This window comes from Heteronotia binoei, chromosome 4 (genome assembly GCF_032191835.1).
Source record: "Heteronotia binoei isolate CCM8104 ecotype False Entrance Well chromosome 4, APGP_CSIRO_Hbin_v1, whole genome shotgun sequence".
Classification (NCBI taxonomy): Eukaryota; Metazoa; Chordata; class Lepidosauria; order Squamata; family Gekkonidae; genus Heteronotia; species Heteronotia binoei.
The window spans coordinates 143,328,216-143,350,072 of NC_083226.1; the positions used below are offsets into that span (position 1 = coordinate 143,328,216).

General features: G+C 43.3%; 1 protein-coding gene across 1 annotated transcript in view; it reads right to left on the reverse strand.

The window, feature by feature from the left end:
* Nucleotides 1-12,738: 12,738 nt before the first annotated feature.
* IPO11 (importin 11) overlaps nucleotides 12,739-21,857 on the reverse strand; it is a 107,162-nt gene continuing 98,043 nt past the window's right edge. Inside the window, exon 30 of the mRNA XM_060235924.1 lies at nucleotides 12,739-14,243. Coding sequence (XP_060091907.1) covers nucleotides 14,079-14,243 — 165 coding nt within the window. The 3' untranslated portion in view covers nucleotides 12,739-14,078. The remainder of the gene's footprint in view (nucleotides 14,244-21,857) is intronic.

Below are 21,857 nucleotides of genomic sequence, written 5' to 3' on the forward strand. Positions count from 1 at the left end.
CCCCAAATGCCACTGCCGGAAACAGGAAGTAAAATGAGTACCCAGCTTGCTGGGGGGAAAGTGTAGATGACCGGGGAAGGCAATGACAAACCACCACCTAAAAAGGTCTGCCGTGAAAACGTGAAAGCAGCGTCACCCCAGGGTCAAAAACGACTGGTGCTTGCACAGGGGACCTTTCCTTTCCATTGGTAATAACGGCTAGGAGCACCTTCATTGGAGGCTCATAGAATAAGACCCCCTGGTCCAATCTTTTTGAAACTTGAAGGGTGTTTTGAGGAGAGACACCAGATGGTATGCTGAAAATGTGGTGCCTCTATCTCAAAAAACAGCCCCCCAGAGCCCCAGACACCCGACAATTCTCCATTATACCCTATATCAATTCTCCATTACACCCTATGGGAATCAGTCTCCATAGGGAATCATGGAGAGCCCAGCAGACATTTCCCTCTTCCCCTCTGCTTTCTGATGACCCTGAAGTGGGGAGAGGGCCTCCAAACTGGGGGATCCCTTGCCCCCAACCTGGGGATTGGCAACCCTATCCCTCAGGCTGCTTTCACGGCCAGCGGCTGGCCAATCTCGACTCTCGTCCGGCTTTCCTCCCTGCCGCGCTCCCCCCACAGGCGCTCCTCCGATCCTGAGGAAAGAGCAAAAGCAGCCCTCCCTCCCAGCAGAGAGACATGCTTTGCAATCCATTAAGAGAATACTGGCACATTCAGAGTTTCTGTAGTAATTCATTCTGCCCGCATTCTATTACATCCTATGAATGCAACAACTCCTAGTCATTGATCCCAGTACTAATATTATCGGTCATTTCAGGAACGTTATTTGTGGGCAGTATAAAACTTTTACTCACTTTATCTTCCACCCTCAAATAACTATTACAAAAACAACCTAGATTCTCCTTTCCTAAAACTAAGAAGTATTTCCTGATGCCACCCTGCCACCCCAGATCTGAGGACTCTCACATGCCTCTATTAAAAGATGCTCAGAAGTACTTTCCACAACTTCCAATGGCAAACAGAAAAGGATTTCACACACACACACACAAAAGATTGCCTTTAAAACACTATAACTCTTTCTTGGGTTTTGCTGTAAGTTCTATGGAACTAGACCCTCTTTTTTGTAAGCTCTTGGAGGATTGGCTACATCAGGGGGTGAGGCCTAATATGCAAAGGAGCTCCGACTAGAATTCCACCTCTGAATAATACCCATCTTGATAGACCAAAGGTCAGTATAAGACAGCTAGAAAGCAGTATAAGCAGCTAGAAAGCGTCTTTGGCTTGGCATGCAGAAGGTCCCAGGTTCAACCCTGGCATCTCTAGTTAAAAGGATCATGTCATGTGAAGACCTCCACTTGAAACCCTGGAGAGCCAATGCTAGCTTGAGCAGACAATACCCATCTCGCTAGACAAAAGGTCAGTCTACAGCAGACTGGAAGAGTCTGTGGCTCAGTGGCAGAGCACCTGCTTAGCATCAAAGAATCACAGAGTTGGAAGGGACCTCCAGGGATAAGAAAGAAAGAAAGAAAGAAAGAAAGAAAGAAAGAAAGAAAGAAAGAAAGAAAGAAAGAAAGAAAGAAAGAAAGAAAGAAAGAAAGAAAGAAAGAAAGAAGAGAGAGAAGGAGGGGGAAAAAAGACAACAGGGGGTTGGTCTTTTCCACAACAAGCCTCTTGTCGGAGACAGATATTATTTCTCTTTTAAAAAAAAATATACACCACCACCACCATAACAACATCCAGAGAGCCAACAAGCAACCTTTACACCAAGCAGCCTAAGCACCCTGTGATAGACAATTTTACACGGCAAAGTGGGAGAGGAAACCCCAATTTTAAAAAGCAAGCTGGCCTAAGGATAGGGTTGCCAAGTCCAATTCAAGAAATATCTGGGGACTTTGGGGGTGGAGCCAGGAGACTTTGGGGGTGAAGCCAGGAGACATTGGGGCGCAGCCAGGAACAAGGGTGTGACAAGCATAATTGAACTCCAAGAGAGTTCTGGCCATCACATTTAAAGCGACAGCACACCTTTTTAAAACGTCTTCCTTTCATAGGAAATGAAGATGTTTCCCTCTCTCCGCCCCCACCCTTTCTGGCTAGTCGGCTCTGAAGAGGGGATTGGCCTCCCTGCTCACGAGTTGCTGCCAAGGGAGGTGCAAAAGCACATGGTCCTGGGGCTTTCCTCCTCTCCGTTCCTGGCTAGTTGGCTCTGAAGGGGGGGATTGGCCTGTCTACTCACGAGTTGCTGCTACAGGAGGTGCAAAAGCACATGGCCCTGGGGCTTCCCTCCTCCCCGTTCCTGGCTAGTTGGCTCTGAAGGGGGGATTGGCCTGTCTACTCACGAGTTGCTGCTACAGGAGGTGCAAAAGCACATGGCCCTGGGGCTTCCCTCCTCCCCGTTCCTGGCTAGTTGGCTCTGAAGGGGGGATTGGCCTGTCTACTCACGAATTGCTGCTACAGGAGGTGCAAAAGCACATGGCCCTGGTGCTTCCCTCCTCCCCGTTCCTGGCTAGTTGGCTCTGAAGGGGAGATTGGCCTGTCTACTCACGAGTTGCTGCTACAGGAGGTGCAAAAGCACATGGCCCTGGGGCTTCCCTCCTCCCCGTTCCTGGCTAGTTGGCTCTGAAGGGGGGATTGGCCTGTCTACTCATGAGTTGCTGCTACAGGAGGTGCAAAAGCACATGGCCCTGGGGCTTCCCTCCTCCCAGTTCCTGGCTAGTTGGCTCTGAAGGGGGGATTGGCCTGTCTACTCATGAGTTGCTGCTACAGGAGGTGCAAAAGCACATGGCCCTGGGGCTTCCCTCCTCCCCGTTCCTGGCTAGTTGGCTCTGAAGGGGGGATTGGCCTGTCTACTCACGAGTTGCTGCTACAGGAGGTGCAAAAGCACATGGCCCTGGGGCTTCCCTCCTCCCCGTTCCTGGCTAGTTGGCTCTGAAGGGGGGATTGGCCTGTCTACTCACGAGTTGCTGCTACAGGAGGTGCAAAAGCACATGGCCCTGGGGCTTCCCTCCTCCCCGTTCCTGGCTAGTTGGCTCTGAAGGGGGGATTGGCCTGTCTACTCACGAGTTGCTGCTACAGGAGGTGCAAAAGCACATGGCCCTGGGGCTTCCCTCCTCCCCGTTCCTGGCTAGTTGGCTCTGAAGGGGGGATTGGCCTGTCTACTCACGAGTTGCTGCTACAGGAGGTGCAAAAGCACATGGCCCTGGGGCTTCCCTCCTCCCCGTTCCTGGCTAGTTGGCTCTGAAGGGGGGATTGGCCTGTCTACTCACGAGTTGCTGCTACAGGAGGTGCAAAAGCACATGGCCCTGGGGCTTCCCTCCTCCCCGTTCCTGGCTAGTTGGCTCTGAAGGGGGGATTGGCCTGTCTACTCACGAGTTGCTGCTACAGGAGGTGCAAAAGCACATGGCCCTGGGGCTTCCCTCCTCCCCGTTCCTGGCTAGTTGGCTCTGAAGGGGGGATTGGCCTGTCTACTCACGAGTTGCTGCTACAGGAGGTGCAAAAGCACATGGCCCTGGGGCTTCCCTCCTCCCCGTTCCTGGCTAGTTGGCTCTGAAGGGGGGATTGGCCTGTCTACTCACGAGTTGCTGCTACAGGAGGTGCAAAAGCACATGGCCCTGGGGCTTCCCTCCTCCCCCAAACACCCCAGTTTTCCCTCCCCTCCCCATCGTACCTTCTTCTCTCTCCGCTCTTCCATCTCTAGTTAACTGCAGTCGGGCGGGAAGCCTGGAGGCGGAGCCTCCAGGGCAGGCAGCAGGGCCCAATCTGGTGAGAGCCCTGGTGCCTGGCATGCCCCCCTCGCCTTCCAGGTGCCCCTGTGATTGGCTGGGGGAGGCAGGCTGCCTTGTAATTGGCTTCATCATTAAAAAAATAATGGAGAAAAAATGACGGACAGGGGCACTGGCCAATCTGGGACTCTGAATGAGTCCCGAGCTTGGCCAATCGGGACACGGGATTCAGGAGGCGGGGGCGAGACTTTCCCGGGAGGGCGGGACGTTCTGGCCACCCTACCATCTCCGCATAAATGACCTATAGGATGTTCTCGTAGCTTCGGCGTGAGTATGTTGCCATCGTCTCTCTAGTTGTCTTAATTGCTGTTTCATTGATCGCAACTCCATGGTATACCATGAACGAGGATGAAGAGGACGTTGGGGAGCGATCTTGTCGATGGCCGTGGAGAGTTGGTTGTTCCAAATCTCCACTAGCTCATCCAGCAAGTCACCAGAGGGCCAGGGATCCCGCATGGCCATTTGAAGCCACAAAGGGTCCATCTGGCTATGCGGGCGAGCTAAAACTTGCTCACTGCCTAAACGGGAAAGGGGTGGTATGTCCACACGAGCCTTCAAGGCCTAGTGGTCAGACCATGGCACTGCCTCAGCAGAAATCTGATCCACTACAACTCCCGCCACAAAGATCAGGTCTAGTGTGTGCCCAGCCCAGTGCGTGGGCGCTGTTATGGGGTAGCACAGGACTCCCTGGACAAAGAATTTTTCACTGAAGGGCCTACAGGTGATAAGGTCTTAGTGAAGGAAAAAAGGGGCACTGGGGAACAAATATGGTCCTTCCCTGCACCAGAATCATTCAAACCCACATACAACATGATAGGAAGAAACCTGTACCCCCCAAAGTCTTTGAGATTGTGCTTATTTTTCAAAAGGGAAGTATCTGTACAAAGCCTCTCAGGAAGAGGATAAATTCAAGACAGAAACATGTGAGATTTAGAATAATTGCTAAATTCTTTGTGGTGATCCTTGAAACAAGCTTAGACATTCTTTTTGCCATAAAACTGGAATTTGAATCTTGGCAGCTACACACAAGTCCATGTGCACAGGACAGAAGCTCTGTGAAACATTTGTAAGTTTAGTAGAAAAGCTGGATATTAACCACTATTCACCAGCCAGATGGAAATCAAAAGACACATTCGAAACAGGTATGCCAGCTGCAAATGGTTTTCAAAAAAACTGAGGGTTGTTAATTTCGCTGCTGCTGGTTTTGTAGAGGCATTTTTTCCTGCACATATTTTGCAGGATGTTAACATTTTTATGGGCTCTCCCCACTAATGCTACCTGTCACCGTCTTCTGCTTTATTGGGAAAGCCAAGAAGAATTAGCACTTCAGTTCAGCCAAGAAAAATTTAAGAAAAGAGAGCAACTTGTAACTTCCTGAACTATTTGAACTATTAATGGAGCTGTAACGTTTTTATTACTGAAATTTCTATTGACCTTTTAAAATGCAAACATGACTAACGGTGATGAAAATACCTTTGAAAGAAAACGTTTCGCAGAGATAAAGACCACATACAATGATATTTAAAATTAATATGGACATTTTTAATTAACTCCAGGAAGAGGATTTTTAATGTCTCATTTTGTCCTGTCACTGCCAGTGGACATAGTGATGGGCGTCACCACAGATCACAGGTCCATCTGTGGCTACAAGCCATAGTTCACTCTCACTTTGTACATGACAGGGCTTTTTAAGTCAGGATGCATCATTTAAATGATTTACAGTGGGAGGAATGAAAAAATAGTTATAACTAGGCAGTGCGAGAATGCATATGTGTGAATTGTTCTGTATCTTTCTGGACAGCCTGCCTTCTTTTCCTATTAATGAAACCTGGCCACTCAGGCAGCTATAAAGAACAGAGGCTGTCAACTCTCTCTTGTGAGTCACTATCTGTGAAATGTAAATATTCTATATACTTAAAGAATGCAATAAACAGCAGTCAAGAAGGGGACACTGGCCAGGAAAAGTAGCAGTAGAATAGCTGGGGGCAGTTTTTTACACAACTGAACAGAAGCAAACTGTATAAATACAAATAGTCTGTTGACCTATCTTTGCTCGCAATTTGGAAATGGATCACAAACTGAACCAGTGGGTGATCAAGCAGCCAGACATATGAACAAAGCCTCCACACAATTCTGAGTAGATTGCCAACTCAGGAAGTACAAAGAAATATATATTCATTTTGTTGCTTGTTTGGTGGCTTGACTTGTTTCACTGGTTCACTTCAACAGCCCTCTTTGGTTTGTGCCCTGTTTCGGCAATGGCTTTGATTAAATTTTGATTCTTTTTAAAATCATTTCTCATTGACTTCAAAGGGCAAACTTCAATTTGCTATAAAACAATCAGATGAAATTTGCATGAATTGAAGCTCTCCATGGGCAAACAATGTCTGCAAAATTTCATGAGAATTTATACTGGGGGTGGGGATGGTTATTTCAAGGCATTGAATTTTCAAGACCAATTTGCATGAAAATTACTTGGCATTTAGAGGAGCTTCTTGATAAAATCCCTGCAAAATTTCAGAAATATATTCAGGAGTGATCAGTAAAAACAGTATTATTTCTTTTAACTTTTTTTTTTAACAAAAAATGGATTACAAATGGAAAAATTTCCAAAAGAAGATAGAACTGTAATTTGGTACTTGCTTTCAGCTGCTAGGACATTATATGCGCAGTTGTGGAAGCAAGGAAAAATACCAGAGAAATGGGATTGGATTATAAAAGTAATGACATGGAGTGAAATGGACAAATTAACAAGAATATTAAGAGACTATGATTTAGAAGTTTTTAAGACAGAGTGGGAAAAGTTTAGAAGATATGTAGAAAAAGAGTAGAAAATAAAAGGACATTGGACAATTTTTGATAATGATTAAGTTTTAGAAAGAAAAAGAGTATAATTTTTTGTTTTAATAGTTAAGGGTATCTTTAAGTATTAGCATTTTAAGTAAATAACACCGGCGGGGGTCAAGGGGTGGGTAGAAAGTAATATATGGGATAGATAAAATAAGTTATTAAAGATGTAAGAAATAGATTTATTACCATATGTTACCAATAAAATTGTTTCAACCCCCCCAAAAACCAGGAGGCGGTGAGGCTGCATGGGGGCAGGCAGCGAGGCTGCGGGGGGTGAGGCAGAGGAGGGAGGAGGAAACGGGGGGAGGAGGAGGTGCCGTGGGAAGGCGGCCCCTGGCTTCGGGGCCGCGGTGGGCCAGCCAGCCCTGGGGCTGGTCCCTGGGGTAAAAAAGGTTGGGGGCATCTGCTCTATGCCATTCAATCTCTATGTAAAGCCATTACAAGAAATTATTCATGGTTTTGGGGTGGGATATTATTAATATGGTGAAGACACTCAGCTCTTTATATTTCTGTCCAAATCTCTGGATGATGCAATAAAGATCTTGAGCCATTGCCTGATTGCTGTGGTTAAGGGGCAAAGAGTGAATCAGCTGAAACTGAATCATGATAAGACAGAGGCAACAGAATGCTGAAGTCTTGAAGGACAGTAGGATTACATTTGTATGTTGACCCTTGATGATTCAGTTAAAAGCCATGGGGCTATAAAAATGCTCTCTTCGGTCTTAATTTAACTTAGAAGATGGCTCCCTATGTTGAATAGGCCAATCTGGCCACATGGATTCATTATATGTTAACTTCAAGACTATACTGCAGTAATGCACTCTACATTGATCTGCCCTTGAAGATCCCCCCCTTTTAATTTCCTCCCATTCCTGCACCCCACTATCTTAGGGAATGTGCTCTTGTTCACTTGTTGAGGCAGTGTTTAGTCCAGCATTTAAAACTGAGCATCCAAATAGCAAAGGAGGCCTGCTGAAGTCCCATTGCTAAACATACATCTAGAAGGCACAGCCTTGGCTTGAAACCTTGTACTGCTGATTGTTCCAGGTGTGTACTCTATTTTCGCAACCAGAACTCCCAGGAGGCCAGTTCCTAAATGAGTTCCAGTTCTGAGAGAAAAAAAAGTAGAACTTCATGGTCAGTGCGTTTTCCAGCAGAAACATAAAATTCCTTACATGCAAGTCTCTGCAGGTTTCCACCCCAACAGCAGTTTCTTCATTTCTGGGCAACCGAGATAATCCCAAGCCTCACATTTGCCAAAAACTTTCATATACTAAGACTGTGCAAATATGCCATCCTTGGTTTTCACTCATTTTTGCAAATGTTTTGCCCACCTTTGTTTCCAATGTGTGTTAGCTTGTGCCATGTATAGGTCACATGCCATGTTATGTTATTGATGCAATCCAGATATCAACTTTAGCTACAATAATCCTATCTAACATTACTAACAGTGAACTCCCTCCAGTCTCAGCTTGAGCAGGGAGAACCCACATCTAAAATAGGAATTTCTGAAATCAAAACTGCCTGATAGTGTGATATAGTGGTTTGAATGTTGACCTGGGATACTCAGGTTTGAAATCTTGTTCTGCCAGGGAAACTTACTTGGTGGCTTTGGGCCAGTCACACTCTCTGGTAACCTACCTCACAGGATTGTTGAGAGAATGAAGGGGGGGAATGTTATAAGCCACTTAGGGTCCCCAGTGGAGAGAAAGGTGGGGTGTAAATGAAGCAAATAATCAGAAAATCTGGAAAAGCCTGTAATATGATGTGGCCTTTTAATGATTAGCCCATCTGAGCTCAGTATTGCTGGCAGCAACTCTCCAGGGGCTTAGGAGGAAAGCCTTTCTGCACTCTTGCTTCTGGGATCTTTCCTTAGCTTTAGCAATAAATCCTTGATTTGGACATGCCAGGGATTGCATTAAGGTCTTGCACTCAAAGCATTTGCTCTGTTACTGAGCCATGGTCCCCTTGACTCAGGGAGATTACAGAATCGCTTTTGCAGATGACAAACTGCACCAGAAACATAAAAAACCCACAGAATTTGTAAGAAGCAGACACATTCCGTTTTCCAGAAAAGTTGCCTATTAATATCAAAAATACAGACAGATCAAAACAAGGAGCACTACAGGAGAACAGAAAGATCTGCTACTGCTGGTAATAGGTTGGAAGCTCACGTATCATTTGAGGGAACATCACACATAAGAATCACATTTCATTCTGAAGTGATATGCAAAAGAGGGTGGGAAATCACATTTTTATTCTGCAGCAATGTGGCTTATTAATTCAGATGGATTTATTTTGGATATCAATTTTAGGACTCCGTTTTTTCTATATAAATTGTGAAAACAAACAAAACGCTGTAAAGAAAACCTTGTTAATGAGAATGACTTCAGTGAAAGATTAAAGAATAAGGAACATACTGCAAATAATAGCAAATCAGCCAGTCAAGTAATGTGTTGAATCCAAAATCTTGGGTGGCCAGAATTTAAATAATGGAATTTCTCATCAACCCATATCCTATTTCTCTTCTGCTATTATGGTGCCTAAAGCGGGGAAAGAATGTTTCAGGGGAGAGGGGAAGGAGTTATATTTTCAATTAATGTATGCATTTTTTCTTAACCTCCACTCTTTCTTCAAATAGCTCCAAACTGTTTCTGGAGCCATATCTTGTTAGCTTCAAGCAAAAGAACTGCATATGTCTTCAGACACATGCCAGTAGAGATTCCTCTCTTGTACAGGAAACAAATGGTGAGCTATCTGCTTTTGCAGCTCTCCATTACAAATATATATAGAGGTGCAAGCTGCTCTCCTCCTTAAATTGGGTTAGCTATTTGGGAGAGACTGGAAGGGACAGCAGATTGATTCACATGTGAGGCACAAAGTGAGCCGACTGCAAATAATTGTTTTGAAATGTTGCTTTTACAAGTACAAACCTACTGTTGGGATAAGTAAATAGATAAATGAGGGATGTTTGGAAATAGTTTTTGGCCAGTACACTACTGCTGGGGGCTCCAGGAACAGCACACACACACACATGCACAAGCACACCCCTAACATGGTTTCATTCATTTCTGTAATAACCCTCTGGAGAAACTGTATGGTTCTATTATTTCTCTGTTTAACATTAAGTCCCTGCTTGTGGGGAGGGCAGGATATAAATCTAATAAAATAAATACTGTTAATTTGGGCTACTACAGTGATTAAGTTCTGGCAATCTGAGGAATCTGAGGAAGGTGAGAGGTTCAACACTGTTCCAATACTTTCAATATCAACCATATTACCTTCTACCTTTTATGAAAGAGAAGACTATAGTAAGCATTTAGACTGGGGGTGTCTAACATGAGGTCCTCAGGTCGGATCCAGCCCACACAGGGCTCAAATCTGCCCCTCCAAGCAACTTCCTCCTTCTGTTTCCTTCCCAGGGCTGCTACTGCAGCCACGCCATAGCTTGCTTTTTTTCCAGTTCCCTCAGTGGCCTTTTGCTTCCTGCTTCCAGCCTCTTGCCTCCCTCCCCCTCCCTCCCTCTGTTCCTCTCTCTCTCTCTCTCACACACACACACACAGCTCCGTGGTTGCTTCCTGCAAAAGAGACATAAAGACAAGTCTCTCTCTCTTTCACATGCATGTGCACACACTGCTTCCTTCTCCAGGGCTGTTCCTCCTCTTTGGGGGAAGAAGGGAGGGGGAGAGAAAAGAGTACTATGGCAGCTTTAAGACCAACAATGTTTTATTCCAGGTATAAAACTTTTGTGTGCAAGCATGCTTCTTCTTCTTCAGAGAGAGAGAGGATTGGTGGATGGATTCTTCTGACAAGCACAATGTACATCAAGGAAATTATTTTGGCTTTTTCTGCAAATATGTTGTTGTTTTTAAAAAGATTGGATTTCTCTGTTTCTATCTGCATTTATTAGGAAGGGGGCTGAAAACAAATCAGCCAGTGTCATAATGCCCCTATATAAATCTATGGTATGGCCACAGAGTTATGTAATATTGTGTACACTTCTGGTCACTGCACCTCAAAAAAGATATTATAGCATTGGAAAAGATGCAGAAACAGTCAACTAAAATGATTAAGATGGAACACCTATCAAGATGGAACACCTTCGAGGACTCTTTAGTTTGAAGAAACAATGACTAAGAGGTGACATGATAGAGGTTTACAAAATTATACATGAGACAGGGAAGATAAAGAAGTAATTTTCTCCCTTTCTCAGAATACAAGAACTTGTGGGCACTCAATGAAATTAATGAGCAGTAGGCTTAGAACAGATAAAAGGAAGTACTTCTTCAACCCAAGAACTATTAACATGTGTAATTCACTGCCACTGGCAGTGGTGGCAGCTACAAGCATAGACAGCTTCAAGAGGGGACTAGATAGACATGTGGAGCAGAGGTCCATGAGTGGCTATTAGGTACAATGTATAGATAAAGCACTATGTCTGGGACAGTGATGCTTTGTATTGTTGGTGCTTGGGGAGCAATAGTGGGAGGGCTTCTGGAGTTCTGTCCCCACTGGTGGCCTTCCTGATGACACCTGGTTTTTGGCCACTGTGTGACACAGAGTGTTGGACTGGTCCAACATGGCTTCTCTTATGTTCTTAATCTTATTAGACTATCAAAAAAGTAGAATCTCTTGAGTGCTGTATTTTATTTAAGAATTCAGAAACAGGAACATTCCAAGCAGTTCTGCTGAGCTTAGCTTTAAAAAGTAAATCAACTGAAAGGGAAGACTGCAGGATTAGCTAATTTCCTCAGGGAGAGACATGCTGGCACTGATTATCCTCTTGGACATTTGTTAATTTAAAAATAGGGTTAGTGGGTACACATTTTGTTTTCAATGTGTTTTTGGATAAATGAAGTTTCTCTTAAGAAAAAAAATCCAGATAAATTCAGGAAAACATGGCTATGCTGATCACCAAGTTCAGCTTTTCCAAATACTGTGCATCAAAGGCTATTTTCATGCGGGGATAATGGCTTATTGCTTAGTTTATACTCCACTTTTCTCCCTGATTAGGACTGAAAATAACTTTGTTTTCCCCTCCTCCACTTAATCCTCACAATAACCACCTTGGAAAGGTAGGTTAGGCTGATTGATTGTAACAGGCTGAGGTTCATCCAGCAGACAAGGGATTCATTGCAGGTCCTGGTCCAACGCTCTAACCTCTATGCATACCAGGCCAAGGGCCACATGGTACAGCATCACTTTGCATGCAGGTCCCCTGTTCAGTTCCCAGCATCTCCAGTTAAGAGGATCAGGTAGCAGGTGATGTGAAAGACTTCTACTCTATAACCCTGGAGAACTACTGCGGGTCAAAGTAGACAACACTGGGCTAGATGGGTCAATGGCCTTATGATTCTTAGGACAGAGGCTGTGGCTCAGTGGTAAAGCACACGCTTGGCATGAAGAAGATTCCAGGTTTAATCCATTTCATTGCTAGTTAAAAGGATAAGGTAGCAGGTGATGTATAAGATCTCTCTGAGACCAAGGCAGCCATTGACATTCAGAGCATATAATACTGACCTTGATAGATCAATGTTCTGATTTAAGAAAGCTTCATATGTTCATGTACATTGCATCCTATCATGATGCTCAGATAAGTATGGAGCTGAAGTCTTCCTCCAGAAGAGCAAGCATTTAGCAGAGCAGAACAGCAGGATACAAACCCATATTCTTGACTTGCTTGTGTCCTAAAGTTTAGTCATAAAGGTAAAGGTAGTCCCCTGTGTAAGCGGCAGTCGTTTCTGACTCTGGGATGATGCTGCACCACGAAAAACCCATTCAGGTATCAAATTGTACACTATACTAAGATTTCCTAATTGCACTCAATTCAAATGCATTTAATTTAGAAAGTGGTTAACAGTACAATATATTAATATTATGGGTCTTTCAAGCCAAACTCTTTTGGAGCCAAAATCTCTGAATTAGAGAAATCCAAGGTCACTGGAGTTGCAGCAAGGAATGATCTGTGTACAGCAATATTACTACTTAAAATTCAGTGAGCTGCTGTTCTTAGAAGCTACAACAAGCATGTTAAAAGGGGTATTGCCTCAGAATTACTGATAAGTCTTTTGTGCAGTCTGAGAACAACATACAGAATAAGAGAAGCAATATATCTTTGGAAAATTTAATTGAAATTTTACTTTTTTGTTGTTTGGAAGCATCAGAATTTCTAGTACACTTTGCAATCTACAGTTTACAAGGAAATCTTTGTTCCCCATAGTTACATACTATTGCCAGCTTTCTGCACAAATATCATACTAACATTTTGTTAGTATATTGTCAATTGCTTTCTTTAAAAACAGACTGATTTCTTACAATCGAGGACCAAGGAAACCTTGTCCAAAAAGAAAAGAGCCTCTCCTTAAAATAGGAGGTGCAGGATTAAGAAAGCCAAGCAAGATGAGGGACTGGAAGAGACATGAATGCTGTTCTAAAATAATACAGGAATCCAGAATTCTTCCCAACTCATTTCCCTGATTTACAGTCATTTCCCCAGCACTGAATATTTATTCCCCAGTTCATTGAATATTTAATTTGGAGACCATCACTTCCATTGTTCAGAGGCATATAACCTTGGTAAACATTGCATCTCATCCTTAAATCTCTGAAGAGGGCGCTTTTTTTTTCTGCAACAGAAAATGCATACTGTTTCATCCCTTTTCTTTCTGGGCGCATACTACCAGGCTGGGAGAAGGTATCAATTTGAATTTCACATAGACTGAAAACCATCACTTGTGTCTATGTGCTACATTTTAAATCAAAACAATTTTCAGAGAGATAAAACAAGAGAAAACTTACTAAAATCTTTTTTTCCTACAGGGATCAGCATAATAATTTTAAAATCTGGATGACTTCATCAGTTACTTTTTCATGCAAAAGACTGGTGTTCAGCTCCCCATAGAGGAAATGTTAAGAATACTTTTGGCTATTTGTATCATTAGGTTTATGCTATGTAAGTTGCTTGATCAAGGACAGTTACATACTTGCCCACTGTAATGTTCCCAGTTCTTTTAAATGTCTTAAATGTTAATACAGTTTTAAGAGTAAGTAGCAATCCTGAAAGCCCAGGCAAGCTCATCTAATAGGTGAAAAAATCTCCATGGCCACAATTCCACAAGTATTAGGAGCACATGACTGTTAAGTCCAAAGCTGTGACAGGTTACTAAACTGTAAATGACACAGCTTCTTTCGCAGAACCACCCTTATACCAACTTTCTCCCTGTATATAAATTACAACCTGGTGAAACAGGAAGGTAAAACTAATTAGATAATTTACAGTTATTATTTCAATCTTGTCTTTGTGGGGAGGGAATCTAGTTTTATAGCCTGTTTCTTAATTTTCAACAGAAATTCTCTCTTCTGTCTAAAGCTGGGTTTTGGAGATAGACTGAAGCTGCCCTCATAAAGCAGAAGTGAAGAAAGAGGCACAGAAAACCTGGTCTCTGTTCCTTCAGAAGCCCTGTAAGAAGTCCTGAAGCTGGGTGACTATTTCTGCATCTACTGTTTCCATGAGTGCCTGAAAGCCTGCCTCTCCCAACAGCTCCTGCTGCGCCTTCAACTTCTCGTATACAAACTGCTGCAGTGACACAGAGTGTACTGGGTCCTTTAGCGCAAGCTGTAAAAAACAGATAAGAACAATAAATAACAATGAAAACAGTAGGTAAACCCAGTGCAACTATGACTCATTCATCTATTTTATAATCTTTGCAATTTTTTTTTATTCTAAAAAAGTCTTTTGTTTTTTACAGTTCTTACCCTCAGGAACATCATCCAACAGTCGAACGCTTTGGAAGAGGAATTCTGCTACTACATCAGTTAAAATTAACCTTTAGCAGCAACACTAGCTCATTAAAAACAGCAAACTGCTAAAATACCTTAATGTCTGTATTATTATTATTTTTTCAAAAGCAGGGAAAAGACTCAGTTCAGTTTCATAACAGCCATGCAAGGCAGATGCTAAGACAAGAACTGCAGGGGAAAAGGTGAGACTGAGCAAAGTGATGAAAAAAGCTCCACACCAAAAGAACTGTCACAGTCAACCAGTCAAACTGGCAGTCCAAAAGATTTGATTTGCGATCTGAAGAGAAACCAGAGTAGTAGTCTAAATAACACTTCCTAAATAACACTTTAGTCAATAGAAAGGTCCCTGCCCGCCTATATGCCAATGACACATTAACTCCGCTCTAGAACCCCTGTGGGGCTCAGAAGAGCACTTCAGGCATTTAGCCTCTTCTGTGATGAGAATCAGTTGGTAATTAATTACCAAAAAACAAAAATAATGTATTTTGGGATAAGAACGAAAAAGAGGGTCTGGTCTATCAAGAGGCACAAGATTGAGCAGGTAGAGAGGCTTAAATATCTCGGAGCCATATTACAACCATCAGGTTCGAGGAATGCCCATGAGCATGCGGCTGCTCTTGGCCAAAAATCAGTCCAGGCCGTATCAACATTTTTCCAAACTAGAGGAGGGCAATTTGTTTCTGCTGCACTCAAGCTATAGCAGGCCAAAACCCTAGCCAAGGTCTTATATGGAACAATATTAGGCCCATCATTTTATTTTTTTTATTTATTTATTTTGGTGGATTTCTATTCCACCCTTTCCCATAAGGGCTCAGGGCGGATTCCAACATATCATACAATTAAAACCAACAATACCACCATAGATAAATAAAACAATTAAACAGTAAAGACATTTTAAAAGTTAAAATTGAAGACAGTTGAGCTAATAGCTCAATTTAAGTGCAAATCAAGGCAGCGTGGAAAAGGTAGACACCTAACCTAGGTGTCCAAAATGCCAGTTATGTCGACCCGATCTCCTCCAGTCCAGATGGTAGTCAGTGTCAGTGTGGGGAGGCCAGTTAGATGGTGTGACTAATTAAGGATGCCCGCCTACTTTAGCCAAAGGCCTGGAGGAACAGCTCCATCTTACAGGCCCTCTGGAATGGTAACAAATCTGGGAGGGCTCGGACCTCCAGAGGGAGCTGATTCCACCAGGTTGGGTCCAAAAAAGCCCAGGCCCTGGTCAAAGCAAGGCGGATGTCCTTTGGGCCAGGGGTGGTCAAAAGATGTTGGGAGGTCAAACGCAACAACCTCCGGGGTTCATATGGGGAGAGGCGGTCCCTAAGGTATGCCGGTCCCAGGCCTTGCAAGGCTTTAAACGTCAGTACTAATACCTTGAAGCGGATCCGGTACTCAATTGGTAGCCAGTGCAGACTGTGCAGCATCGGCCGACTGCTTGCCTGTACAGGCGATTCAGTCAGCAATCGTGCTGCCGCATTCTGCACCAGCTGGAGTTTCCAGGTCAGCCTCAAGGGCAAGCCTGCATAGAGCGAGTTACAGTAATTCAATCTGGAAGTGACCATTGCATGGATCACTGTAGCTAAGTCCCGAGGAACTAGGAACGGCGCTAGTTGCCTGGCCTGCTGGAGATGGAAAAAAGCAGGCCGTGTGACACTGGGTGTCATCTAGTGGGTGACACTGGGTGGCATCTAGTGTGACACTGGGTGGCTCCTCACCTTCTGAGCTGGCACAAGAGGTGTGCCATCCAGGGTGGGGAGCTGGATGCTTGGTCCCAGCCCCCCGCGACTCATATACAGGACCTCCGTCTGAGTTGGATTAAGTTTTAGCTGGCTCAGCTTCAACCAACCAGCCTCTGCTTCCAGCGCCCTGGTCAGATGGTCTGGGGTGGAGTCTGAATGGCCGTCCATCAACAGATAGAGCTGCGTGTTATCTACATATTGGTGACAACCCAGCCCAAAACCTCTGGCAATCTGGGCAAGGGGGCGCATATAGATGTTAAACATCATTGGCGAGAGAATAGCTCCCTGTGGTACACTACACTCTAGCGGGGTGACACAGGGAGGACTGCTCGCCTCTTGCTCTTCCTCTTTCGCTTCATCCTCTTGCTTCGCTCCCCTGGAATCAGTGCAATCAAAGTTTATAAGGGTGCTTTTACGACTCCCCAGATGTGTTTCCAATGCAAGCCTGTGCTTGGAATCTGGCTTGATTAAAATAGAGGCCAGGGTAACCCTAGCCTCTATCAACTTTTGGCTCAAATTAAATTATTGTGCCATCGTTAGTCCTTCAAGATGGCTTTTGATCTTCTTGGTTAACAGCGGTCTACCATAAATTGATGAGCTAGGTCTTTCCCCACACTCTCTCCTAGATATAGGTTTAGACCAGGCAAAAGCCATCACCAGACAGAGGGTTCTTGATACCAAACAGCAATGAGATCTTAGTGAAATTTTTTGGCACCAGATAATTCTATATACATTGTAGCAGCAGCAGCGTATCTTTCATTTCATCCCCCATTCACCATAGAGCCTTTTCCCTAGCTAGATGGCATGCACTCCCCGTTGCAGTTCTAGAGAGGAGATACAGAAAGATCCCTAAGAATGAGAGAGCCTGCCCTTTTGGAGCCAGGACCATTGAAATCATTGAACATGTTCTCCTCTCATGCCAATCTCACCAGGAGATACGGGCAAGGTTAATTAGTCCCTTAATAAGTAGATTCCAGGGCCATTCCAGTTCTTCTGATTCTGAAGTCAGTAGGAAGGGGTTTTTTGGGTGTGAACCCACAGATTACAGGTCCATGTGCAAAATTTTTTCCAATTGCATATAAAGTTTGCAGACATATAATATATTCTGAAGCGAAATTTTAATTGTTATCTTATATACACTATTCCTCTATTCTTATTTTAAATGATACTCAAATATTTTGTAAGTATTTTAGCTTCATCTTTTCGCTTATGTTAACTTGTTCTGATTTGTGCTGGTCATTGACCATATTAAAACTGAATGAACAAACAAACGAACCTGAAGTCGTTTTGGCTCTTTTTCACTCAAAATATGCACTTGTAAGATTTTTCTGTCACGAGCAGGACATTCTCCCTCAGCGCTTTAAGACTGGACACCACATAGGGAGGTCCCTCTAATGGTGTTTTAAAAGCAACAGGGTTAGAGGGCAGCAGTGCGAGATTGCAGCTTTAAAGCTGATTAAAAGAATACCTCTCTCCCCAAGTAATGATTAGAGAATCCTCCATAATAATAAAAAATATCCTGCAACTGCTGCATGATACTTTCCTGAAAGTATCTAAGGGGAAATCTGAAATTAAAACTGCCAAGTTCTGAATACCCAAGTTTGCTGCAATTTGCAGGTGGTGATGGTAGCAGCTGGCTCATGCTGTGGTTCAGTAAGAAAAATGCAGCTATCGCTGTTGGAAGCGGGGCTGGGGTGGGGGCTAAAGGTGGCTATGGAGGCACTGGGGCTGCTCCTGCAGTACCATAAATGACCAGTTACTGAGTGGATAAGCAGAACCTGCTGTAGAATCAGCCCTGATGTCTCTGTCACTGTCCTGGCCTCCTAAGAGCATCAAAGAACTCTCACCCTTCAGCATTGCTCAATAATAGTAGTCTTCCTAGAAAATCTCTGTATAAGCAGGCCTTCATTGTGATGGTGCATATAGCCAGACAATTTTATTTTTCAGGCACTTGCTTTCACTATAAGAAGCAGTGTTTAGTACAGCAAAAGAACTCCCCATTTTAGAAATTAAAACCTCTTATTCATTGACCAGGACAAACTCCACAAGCCTGAACAGCAATTTGTACCTTTTGGTAGAGCCTATATAAAATCACAAAATCTGGATGGTTTGTTTTACATTTGATGGAATTACCTGCAGAATGAGACTCTGATAAGCGCACTAAACCTTGTTTTCACAGATTCCCACGTATACATCTCCTTCCTGCTGTAGGTAAAAAATTCTACTTGTTCTTTATAAAAATACACGTGGAAGACTCTCTAAGATTTGTGGGGGGCATCTAATCCCCCCCTACTATTTCCTTTCTCTTCCCTTAAAGTCCTCATAGCCTCTTGCCTTTTCCTACTTCCTATTCTTCCTAGTCAACAGCCAACCTACCCTTATCCTCCCTTTTTCATCTTCAATTTTCCTACCTTCCCTAGCCCTGGCAGCCTCCCCCTGGGAAAATTTTGGCTGAGTTGCATAGTACTGGCTGCGAGGCCAGGCTAAGTTGTGCAGTGGGGAACCTATGAGGACTTGTAAGGGGCATCTCATTTTCCCCTGAATCCCTTTCCTCCCTACAAGGTAGGTTAGGTTGAGAATGTGTGACTGGAACAAGGTCACCCAGCAAGATTCCATGGTAGAGAGGGGATCTGAACCTGAATCTCCAGATCCGAGTCTGAAACTCTAACCACTACACCACATTGGCTTTAGTGAAGTGACTGTTCTTGAACAGTAGCAAGCAGATAGGCCTGAGCGAATCATGCAGGTTGCATGGTAACGTTGGGTGGTGGCTGATACCAGGCCTTGTCCAATGAGTCCTTCAAAAGCCAAAACAGCCCGGGAAGCCCTGCCTCCCCCTGACCTTTTCTGACAGGAACCAAGGCTTTAACTGGTAATATTGTTGTGGTTGCATAGCAATAGCTATAAAGGGCATTATTCTGCCCCCCCTCCAAACCCCCCCCCCAAAAAAAAACCTGGGTTTTTTCTCAGAACTAAAAAGATCTGTCTTGTCTGTTCATTGTTCTAGTTTCTGGATTTAAGCATTCTCAGAATTTCGCCTGTGGAGAATTACATATATTGATACTCCTGGTTAAATTAAGGACATCTAGCCCTTCCTGTACTGTTCTCTGGCACAAGAAAGAAAGCTGCCAAAGATGATTTCCAATAAATGAATTTTAGATATGGGATTAAAAGTTAAACTGAATTCATTAATGCCAATAATATATTACTGAAGATAGTATGTAATTACTATGTTTACTTATATAAATCTATAATTTCCATATTTAAAATGTTTTGTATTGTAAAATAGGAGAAAAAAGAGAAACAGAAAAAAGCTTTTCTAAAATGAAGAATTCTAAAAATAAATTAATAGATTATTAAACTGCATTTAGATTACCATGTTAATGGTAAGAAATATATAAATCAAAATCCAGCAAATTTGGTAAAACTGGGATCGATCTTACCTTTATCCTGCCATTCAACTGAGCAAAATATAAAGCCTTCCTCCTTCCACTGGAGAAAAAGCTACTTAGAAAGAGGAAGGCTCTGAGAAGGATAACTGAATCCACTCTATTGTCTGGAGTCGGACCAAGTAGTTCCTTTTATTTCTATTTCTCTTGTAATATCAACTTCTGAATCAGCCAGTATAGAGCCTGATGGGAAACTACATAATTATTTTTGTTGTGGTGAAGACAGTAGCTCCTATTTCTCCCAGAAAGTAGTCTGGGACAGAGATGTTTGCTTTTAATTTTGCATCGTGGAATGGGAAATCTTTCCATCTGTCAAGTCAACATCTTTCTACTCCATCAAGGATAGGACTGCCAGATGTCCTGGTCTGGTGAAAGATGCCTTATCGGCAACCCTCTTCCCCTGCTGCTACCTGCTGGGACACTGCAAGAGAATGTGGGGAAGGGCAGACTGATAGTACTGGCAAATGTGCTGACTCCACCTCCACCATGACCTAGAAGTGACATCATGTGACCGAGAGCATTAGAGTTTGAGGTAAATGCTACAGTGTAGCCCCATATGATAGCATCATTTCTGGTGCAACCCATAAGTTATGTCAGTGCATCATCAGCAATGTTACTGGCAAGCTCCCCCTCCCCTGATTGCTACCCCCCAGCTGTCAACATTAATCAAAGAACAGAGCAATACTGTTATAAGTATGCTCCCAGGCAATTTCGGTCTTCATTGGACAAAAGAATTTCTCTTCTCCTGCAGCCTCCACATTCTTTGAGACAATAGCTACCAATTACTCACAACCCAAATATACAAATAAAGAAACATGAATTGCCTACACAAGGCTACAAAGAAGCACTGTAGAAAATACATCTTTCTAATGTAAGACTTTTTCTGTGTTCCTATTTTTACTTTTTTCTATTTAAGGACAGATGAAAGATACATTGTTGCAGAGCGCCAAAGGAGGGAAGAACTCAACTTTCCCCCAGTTTGATAGACATCACCCCACTAAACTGCTTTTAGTATGTACCATGTATGGAAAAGGGCTGTATTTATATAGGTGTTGGTCACTGGCATACTGGGTTATCATGCTGTAGGAAAAGGATCATGCTTTAAGAAAAGGATCCGCTTAAAAATAATCCTAGGAGAATAAAGAAGGGAAATGAGAAAATACAGTTAGCTAAATTCTGAATTTTGTTCTGCAAGACACTGTATATTACTTTAGCAAATTAACGTTGAGTGCCTGTCACAGTATTGTAGCCTGAACAAAGGTCTATAAAGGGATAACACTGTATTCACACTTCAGCTTATACAGTAACTGTCAACTTATTAATAGTATCTCATCTCCCTAGGCAACAATTTTAAAAAATCACTTATTCTTTCAGATTAGTTTAACCATCCTTAGCAGTTTTCTAATTATAAAAGTCTCACTGAAAAATTATAGCTGGTAGTAGCTTTTGTACAGAACAGCTTAGCAGGATGCATTATACCCCAATGCAATGTAAACATTAAATACCACAAAAACCATAACTTGTGCAAGATTCAATATGTGAATTGAGAGGCTGGCATTATAAGGATATGCACCCAGCATCTTGGAACTGTAATCTAGTTAAGAGAATCATAGAACCATAGAGTTGGAAGGGATCTCAAAGGTCATTCAGTCCAAACCACTGCACAATGCAGGAAACTCACAAACCTCCAGTAACACCTCCAGTGCCACCTGCTCCATGCCCTGAAGATAGCAAAAAATAAAAATAAAAAAAAACCCTCCAGGAAATCTGGCCAAACTGGCCTAGAGAAAAATTGCTGCCTAACCCTAAGGTGGTGAACAGTATTCCCTGGGTGTATAAGAAAGGGCCATGAGAATTAAGCGCTGATGCAACCATTCTGCCCTCCTTCTTATGATCTGCTTAATTCACAGAATCAGCATTGTTGTCAGTTGGCCATCCAGTCTCTGTTTAAAAACTTCCATATAAGGAGAGCCCACCACTTTCCAAGGAACCTGTTCCACTGAGGATCTGCTCTGTCAGGAAGTTCTTCCTAATGTTTAGTCGAAAACTATGGTGATTTAATTTTAACTGTTGGCTCTTGTTCAACCTTCTGGGGCCATAGAAAACAACTGCACACCATCCTCTATATGACAGCTCTTTGAGTACACCTCTCAGTTGTCTCCTCTCCAAGCTAAACATACTCCTTCAGTCTTTCCTCATAGGACTTGGTCTCCAGACAGCTCATCATCTTCACTGCCCTCC